Below are 9,576 nucleotides of genomic sequence, written 5' to 3'. Positions count from 1 at the left end.
CTAAAAACATAATTGTTAACGAAATATATTATTAATATGCCATGTATGTGATGAATCTTTTATTTTGATATTCAAAATGGCTGCAAAAGGCCCTAAAAGTATTATGCACAATGAGAAAGAGGAGCAAAGAAATCACAAGAGAGAGCACTAAAATGCATATATAATCATAATGGATAAATTAATGGGATACTGTCTAAAAACATATTTTCTAACGAAATATATCATTCAGGTTTCAAGTTTGTGTTAAATACTGTATTTTGACTTAAATGGCCGCCATAGACATTAACAGTATTATGTATAATGCAAAGTGGGAAACCAATATTCACAGGAGTGAGCACCATATATGCACGTAATAGTGATCTATGAGTAAAATAATTGTCTGAAAGCAAAATTGCTATTAAGATATATCATTTATTCTGCCAGTTAGGTGATAAATACTGTTATTGGAAAGTCAAAATGGCCGCTACAGGCCCTAATGGTATTATGCACAATGTGAATGGGAACAAATTATTTCAACAGAATTTGGCTTTGCTTGGCCAAATGGTGATGTATGAGTGAAATATTGTCTGAAAACATGACTTACATGTATACCAAAATATATCATATCTTATGTAATTTAGGTGATAAAAACTGTATTTCAACATTCAAAATGGCTGCCATATGCCCATTTTGTGAACATTGTTTATCTCCACTCAAATTATATATTGTACGATAAGGGCCTATGGTGGCCATTTTCAAATTAAAAATGCAACTTAATTACACATGATATAATATATCTCGGTAGAAACCATGGTTTTAGACAATATTTCACCCTTTCACAATTCACAATTACATGCAATATCTAGAGTCAAGGAAAGCCAAATTCTGTCAAAGTTATATGTCCCATGTTACAATGTACACAATGCTTTTAGGACCTATGGCAGCCATTTTGGATTTCAAAGTACAACATGCATTACCTCCACGACCAATATTTGATGTATTTAGTTGGAAATCATGCTTAATACAATATTTTTACTCGTATATCACAGTTATATGCATTTTATGATTCTCACTCTTGTGAAAATTAGTTCGTCCATTCGCATTGTACAGTACATGGTAAATATAGGGCCTATGGCTGGCGGCCATTTTGATGTCAAAGCATTTATCAGCATTTAACAGCATTTATCACATAAATGGCATATTAATGGCAATGATGCTTTTAGTCAGCATTCCACTCGTTTATCTTAATAATATGCATTTTAGTGCTTACTCTTGTCATTTTTTTTTGGCCCCGGCCATTGCCATTGTACATACTCTTTGGGCCAGCTGCGGCTATTTTAGATATCAAAATACAGCAATATCCCCATGTATGACATAATAAATGATATATCTCGTTAGTAATGATGATTTGCATATATAACTTCATTCATGCATCGCGATTTTTTACGGTTTAGTGCTAATTTTTGTGAAAATTAGTTTTCCCTATTCATATTGTACATAATAGAGTATACAATGGCCTATGGCCGCCATTTTGAATATCAGAAAAATAAATATTTTGTCAAAAACTATTTTTTCAGAGAGTATTTCACTCCTGCCACACGATTTCATGCATTTCATATCCAATGTGCGGACAATTTTAGGATTTTCATGAGTAATTTACATATTTTGGCGGCCATATTGGATTTTGCCGATTTGCGGAAAATGCTCAAGGTTACAAGAGTGGCATCATCCAGATTCGGAATCAGCACCCTCGAATTGACAAGAAACCATCAAAAAATATTGTATATATAAAAAAACAAGGTTTGGTCAAGTTTCTATGGGGCCTATCCTGGACTATAACATTCTTCTGTTAAATATGTCATTTTTACCAAAATTTTAAACTTTTGATATTAGAACTGTTAATTATTCGTTTAACTGCTTTATTTTTCTCATCTATGACTAAGTAATGCACAAGTGTTTACGATTTGTGATTACATTGCGACTTTTGCAAACATTAACTTTAGACAATACACAAAATAGAAAGAATCCAGAAGATTTTGTCATATTATCCCAGGCAAAAGTTATTTAGATTATGAAAATGCTTTATAACGATGTAAACTGGATCCATTAAACGATAAACGTTAACAATTATGCAACTATTATGCAGTATCTGTGAGCAAAAATCCACATTGTAAAAACTGGTTATCGGAATGGAACGTTGTTGGCATGAAATTACGAAATAAACGTCAGTAAATGCAATATAAATCCAGGACCAACCGTTTTAAACAATAAAATACCGGATTTTATCAGTCTCCTTAACTGGTGAACTGCATGTTTTCTCTATAATTTCATAATGTATACATACTGGATTTTTCTTAATTTACCATTAAGTTTATCATTATTACATTATTGTTTTATGATGAATATATTGTCAAATATTAATTGTTGTACCTCTGTAAATGCATACATTTCAGCTTTTTTAGCTGCAGTATGTGTGTGATTGTTTTACTGGAAATAAATAAACCATGAAATGAATTATGGTGGAGAAGTGCGTATAGGGTTCGGGGGAAGGGTCTCAGCAAACTATTTCGCTTGAAGGAGAGATGACAACAGGGGCCCTTTTCAAATAGAGTTACAACTCTTACAAAAAATAGCAATTTTAGGGTCATTATCAGCTACCATGGTAACAGGGCTTGATAGCCAATCACAACCATGGTTACCTTTGTAATTACCATAACGACACAATTACCGTCGTCGTAAGTACGAATGATACCGGCGCCCGGCCTTGGCTGCTTGAGGGACTGATAATTTAATTGAAACGTGTTTTTAGAGCAAATGATATATAGAGGAAAAATAGTAGTCTTGGATTTACACGGTAACATAGATAATAATGATAAGAATGATAATGATAATAACAATAATAATAATAATTATTATCATTATAATGATGATGTTGGTGATGATGATGGTGATGGTGATGATGATGATGTTGGTGATGATGATGATGGTGATGATGATGATGATGATGATAATGATAGTGGTGGTGATGATGATGATGATGATGATGATGATGATGATGATGGTGATGATGATGATGATGATGACGATAAAAATAACGTCATTTTTTTTTCAGCCACTTCAGTTCCGAAAAAAATGTTCTACCAACGGGCAATGCTTAACATGATAATGCATGGGCGTACGTGCGTGATTAACTGACACATCGCTTGATGCATAATTTGCTATTATAGAATTGAATTTCACATTCAATTCATCTCTTCAACTATTGTGATGCATGTTCGCCTTTGAAGAAATGGAAATATAATTGCCCTTGGATCAGTAGCTTTGAGTTTACCGAAAAGTTAAAAGATAATATACTTCAAACAGTGGCGTAGCTAGGATTTTTTTTTCCCGGGGGGCACTGGGGGGTCCTTGCTTTTTCAGCGGGGGCACCGGCCATTTTTCCGGTGTGTATGTGTCCCCAAGGGCGGATCCGACTTTCGCAAATCGGGGAAGGGGCCCGAAATTATCTTCACCTATATCAGTCACCTGTTATTTTTATTCTTATAAAACAACATAAACATAAAATAATCTCATAAGCCTTATAAAAAGTGCGAGCGCGAAGCGCGAGCGATTTTTTTTTTTTACTTTAATGTATTTTTTCCTGAAGTTTAATTTTCTGGGCAATGTTATGTGTAATCCTGAACGAGATTCGTATGTACCCCCTAAGCGCGAACAGAAATTTTTAGCAACTGTTCTAGCATTATCGAAAAGGGACCTGTTAAGGACTGCTTACAGTCACCTACGAAGACGGTTTATATTTCAATAATGCGAGCGCGAAGCGCGAGCAAATTTTTTGACATTCCGACCTAAAAAAAAATGGTCATTCTAAGCACTTTTTGTATTAATTAATGGGATAGGTATGTAACTAAACAATTGATGCGAGCGCGAAGCGAGAGAGGAAGAAAATTGAGATTTTACACCTAAAAGCGGGAAACTATTCATATTTTGTAAGTCATAAATAGGATATATTCAATTGGGTATCATTAATAAAGCGATCGTGAAGCGTGAGCAGGCAATTATTGATATTCTGATGTAAAACTGGATAATTTAAGTACATTTTAAATAAAGAACGTGCACGCTATCGCGCATGTTTTATATTTAAACCTAAAATATGGGCATTCTGAATACATTTGTTAAATGGAACATTATGGAATACACGTAGACAATATGAACTTGGCAAATCAAAAAATGTGACCACGCAGCGTGAGCTTAAAATGCTGATATGTAGACCATAAAACGGACATTTTACAGAGCACTTAAATTTGTAAAGGAAAAAAATAATGAAAGCTCGATGTCCGATCTAAAATGTGTTTTGCATATTGACTTCAAAACTTGCTCCACATCAGCATATTGAGCAAGATATGAATCCCATCGAACAGGCAATTATGGCACGAAGCGCCAGCAAAAATTTTATATAGTAACATGATTTTTTTTAATTGCAAGTCTTCCCCTCACATTATTCATTCATTCGTCTTCCTCTTATTTTCCTCTTCTTTTTTCTTCTGTCTTTCTTCTTTTCCCTTTTTCTTTCTTCTTTCTCCCTTTTTTTCTTTTCTTTTTTTTGCTCTGCCAATGTTTTCTGGGTGGCACACCAAATCTCGGGGGGCACGTGCCCCCAGCCCCCCCCCCCCGTAGCTACGCTACTGACTTCAAAGACTCTCATGCCTCATTTTGAATTGGCCAGACGAATAAATAGCAAAAAGGAGGACATGAATGGGGACTCTTGGTTGTACGTGTGTCGATGAAATCACGTGATCAAGATTGCAAAATACATGGATTTAAAAGTTGACTGCAAAAGAAAGTACGTTCTTCCAGGCTTCTGCCTTGTGTAAATTTCCATAAGCACATATTATTGTATATACAAAACATGCGAAAATCTAACTTTTTAAATTCTGTCGGACTCTGTCGGACTTGTCATGCAGTGGCGTAAAATATAGGTAATGTATTACTAATATAGGGGAGACACAGCAAATTGAGGAAGTGAATTATTTTGATGTTTTTGGTGTTTGATTAACACCCTCTCGACCTCCCCTTTCCTCACGAGAGGGGATATAACTTTATAATTTCCTTCACGATACATTATTGAAGGAATGGGGTCTAATTTCTATGCCACCCCCCCCCCCCCCCTTCTTACAAACGCTCAAACCTTTACAATATTGAAATTAAAATTTATGGTTAATGTTACTAGATTCCACAAAATTATCCTGAAAAATTACATACAAAATTACAACCACGGAATGAATGTATGTGAAGCCCCCTTCCCCTCCCTTACCCAAAAAAAAATAAAATACCTCATTGTCACACAACGATGGCACAGGGGAAATCGGCATCGCCGTCATTAAGCCCCCACCCCCGCCCTCTCCCTTACTTTCTGAGGACATAATGGGCGATAGAGCATTCCAAATGGAAAAGGTAATTGTTCTTGAAATGTCGGGGGCAGCGGGCGAGGCCCCCCCCCCCCCTTTTTGTAATCACAGTCACATTCAGAGAAATGCGTTATACTCTGTAATGATCTAATTTAGAACCGCTAATTATGCTCGATAGTAATCTACCTAATGACACATTACATTACTTGCCCCGGGGAATGAGTTTCCATGTGTCATGTGAACACCAAAGCCATGAGATCTGGTATGTAAACATGGTATTTCCGAGCTGGATCAAAGAACATCGAATGAATATCATTTCGGTAAACATTGCATACTGTGAATACCGGATAACAATAAGTGATATAGAGAACGTCGCCTTTCCGCAAACAGTGACCAAAAAATGTGTTTTTCGCTTGGAAATGTGACTTTCCGTCAACTCAGCATTTGGGAGGCGTCGGTTTCTGAAAGAACATGTTACAAAGATCGTGAACCTTTTTTTCAAATATTGTTTGGAAAATAGCGTTGGATACGGACATACTGGAGCTTTTTGACATACATTCATCAGATTAAATATCGCGTGAAATATAGTTTGTTGATACAATTAAAAGCCCCTGGAACTTTATATCAGGAGGATACTGCCAGTCAAGTTTTATTCCAGTGAGATTTAAGGTGAGAGTGGACAAGTCTCTGAGGCTTATAGGTATGTTGTTGTTGTTAAAAGTTTTACAACGTGCCGAGTGGTGTTGCAATCGATGTGGAGCGGTTCCGTGGTCTAATGGTATGTTTGTGACAGACAAGGTTCATGGATGGAGTATACATACCGTGGTATTGATAATATATTTTTGTTTATTATTTTATGGTACGTTAATTTACATTATCCTTTCACAAAAATAGCAGGATGGGTGTCCTTTAAAAACAAGTGAGCACAAAATATGAGCTTCGTTATAGCTGACCACCCCCCCCCCCAAAAAAGGGGGGTGCTTCGTTGTTGTTGTTTTTTTTTCGAAGGAATGGCCCATACTATAGGGTCATTTTGGTGGAAGTGGGTAGCTAAAAGCGTTTTTTTTTCCCAGAAAATTTTACTCAAGCTCTAAAGTAACATATATATGTACACTGTAAAAAATGAAGTGCTAATTTAGAACTTAAAGAGCTTGTATAGTGACTGCACTTCGAGTGCTGACTTTCTAGTTTAATTTGAACTAGAAAATCAGCACTGGTAGTGCAGTCACTATACAAGCACTGGAAGTGCTAAATTAGCACTTCATTTTTTACAGTGTATGTATTGTGTAAACAGTTACACTTTTTGTTTCTCTTGACTCTGGATATAATTGAATCATTTCGAATAAAATTTGATTACGTATGAGGCTGTATGAGCAGTGCGATTTTCTTTTATAGTAATATGCATACCGGTCGCTCCATTTCTTTGTATTACCTAATGTTTTTATGACAATGGGATAGGCTCACAATAACAGTACCATGGAAGTGTTATAGTGATACTGCATGTACACCACATTGGATGTTGTAGTTTCTGGCAGCTTTCCTTCCGTTTTCCTTTCCAAAATATATGTTTTAAACCGAAAATAACCTTACATTTTCTCTCTCTCTTTCTTTCCCTATGCGTATCTGCCTCTTTCTTTATAGCTGTACGTTACTTTACACAGATCTTCATATTCATAGCCTTAGAATTGTAAAACAAATTATCATTCATTAGTTCCATTTCAAATCAGTTTTGAGCTTGATCACTTTACAAAAATGTATTTATTTATGCAATTGTATATATTCAATTTAATTCTATCAAAATAACATTATCATTGTACCTTTATTACAAATGTTTTTGACTACTTTTTAAAAGCTTACTATAACGTCTTTCACATATACCTGTATGTTTTTAAAATTGATTTTTTTTGTCCATGGTTGATCTTTATTTCTATTGTGCATTTGTGAAATTCCATCCATCTGGCTGTATATCACACTTTTTTGTTGTTGTTGTTGTTTTTTATGTGAACCATTGATCTGAATGTTAATTCCTTATATATTTATTTTTTCTGTCGCTTTGTTCTCGTTCTCCTTTCTTCAATGGGGAATCTCTTCCCATTTGAACCCCCCTCCCCTTTCTCTCCCCCTTTCTCTCTACCATGTCTACCTATTTATATTCTTTTCCCTCCCTATATCCTCACTGCCCACCTCGTCCATAATCCTCGCTCTCCCCTACTCTCTCTTACATTCTCTTTTCCACAATTTCATTATATTTCACAGTATTTGAAGGACATATATAGTTTCCATGACGACCGTCATCATGTTCATCCCATCAGCGCTAAGTATATTTCTTCTCGCCGCCATCTTCTCCAGGGCATCGGGTTGCGAATGTGCCACGGAACCGGCTTTCTGCTCTGTAGGATTTGGTAATGAAAAGTGCCCAAAGTGTTTTTTTTTTTACAAATTACATTAAGCACTGGCGGATCCGGCGGGGGGGGGGGCTAAGCCGGCCCGTGCCATCCCCTCCCCCCCTCCCCTCAGAGGCACAATTAAAATATTTAATGTAAAACTGCCGTTAAAACAGAAGTGTGCCCCCATCCCCCTTTGAAAGTGAATACCTTTTTTCTTTTTTTTTGCTTGTCAAAATTTTCCTCGGGAAAAAGTGCCACCCCCCTTTGGAAAATCCTGGCTCCGCCCCTGCATTAAGAATGGGGAAGGGTGACTGTAAGCCACGTCATAAGTGCGACGCAGGGAACATCGTACCCATCTAAAATTCGTTAGAAAATAGTTTGACTTTGGGGGGCCCTGCCCCTGACCAGATGTTCCTGCAGCTGCAGAATGAATATAAAAAAATGATCCCTGTTATAACTTAAATATGAACAGACCACTTGAACGCTTTTTTTAGATGCGTATTGAAGACCACTGGGATAGCGCCATAAACCCTGATTCAACAAGGGGCGTCCCGTTGTGTGGTTGTTGTTTTTTCAGATTGAACCTTCAGGCCTATGTATAAATTTTTGTTTAGATTATTTGCATTAAAAGTGCAAGTTGATTATAAGCCTATATGCATAGTGTTGGTTTTATATTTAAGAAAATAAACATTTTGTACAACACTTACAGGTATCAGAGGAACGGTTACGGGTATCCGAGGCAATGTCACTGCCGGTGATTTAATTACATACACTGTTCGGATAGCCGAAGTATACCGCAACTCAACAGACGGCATCTCCGTCGACAATTCAGTCGACATTATTACTATCAGTTCAGCCAAAGCCTGTGGTATACCCGACTTACAAGAGAATGTGACGTATCTACTTTCTGGAGGTAAGCCACAAGAAGTCTTTTTTCCAAAGAATCGTGTCAAATTGTTTGTTTTATTCCCATGTTTTATTTTCTTCTGCATTCATTGTAAATACACATCTTGTCATATTGTTACATATGCACACTTCAAAAAATATAGCAAACAGTTAAAACTAAACGCGTGGAGCGTTGTGGCCCAGTGGATTAGTCTTCTGACTTTGAAAAAGTGGGTCGTGAGTCCGAATCCCAACCATGGCGTAATTTCCTTCAGCAAGAAATTTATCCACATTGTGCTGCACTCAACCCAGTTGAGATGAATGGGTACCCAGCAGGATTAATTTCTTGAATGCACTTAGCGCTGAAAGGCAGCTCGAGCTAAAGCCAGGGTAATAATAATAATAATAAACAACTTGCGCCTCGGAATAGATTATTAATTTTCTAGATAGATGGCGCTATATAAATGTCTATTATTAATATTACTATTATTACAACAAATTCATATTTCAAAACAAATATATCAAATAGTTAAAACCTCTTTCTCTTCCTCTCCCCCCCCCCCCCCCCCCCCTTCACCTTCTCTCCCTCTCCCCCCCCCCCCACACTCGCTCTCCCTCTCTCATTCTCACTCATTTTGATGACCCCCTTCCTCGTCTCGCTTCTCCCCTAATTTTTCTTTCTGTATCTCCCGTTCTCCTCCTCCTATCTCAACCTTATCCCTTCTAACACAGGTGTCGTGTTCGGTAGCTATCATCTGCACACATGCAATTCTGTGGTCGTCGAATACAGCGACTACGTCGACAACAAGGATCGCCATGAAGATGTCGACATTCCTTGCTCAGCCACATTGTCGTCGATGACCGTCAGTGCCTTCGTCGTCGTCTTTGTCGCTCTACTCGACCATGTTTTCTTCCCCTGA

The 9,576-nt window shown here is 37.1% G+C and overlaps 1 protein-coding gene across 1 annotated transcript; it reads left to right on the top strand.

Moving 5' to 3' along the window:
* Positions 1–6,124: 6,124 nt before the first annotated feature.
* On the top strand, positions 6,125–9,576 carry LOC121413117. The gene is made up of 4 exons (XM_041605880.1): positions 6,125–6,209; positions 7,641–7,786; positions 8,481–8,684; positions 9,389–9,576. The coding sequence occupies exons 2-4, from the start codon at positions 7,666–7,668 to the stop codon at positions 9,574–9,576; spliced, it is 513 nt and encodes a 170-aa protein (XP_041461814.1). The 5' UTR covers positions 6,125–6,209; positions 7,641–7,665.

Source organism: Lytechinus variegatus, chromosome 4 (genome assembly GCF_018143015.1).
Source record: "Lytechinus variegatus isolate NC3 chromosome 4, Lvar_3.0, whole genome shotgun sequence".
Lineage (NCBI taxonomy): Eukaryota > Metazoa > Echinodermata > Echinoidea > Temnopleuroida > Toxopneustidae > Lytechinus > Lytechinus variegatus.
The sequence above is the reverse complement of the archived record's forward strand: the minus strand, read 5'-3'. Positions and strand labels throughout refer to the sequence as shown.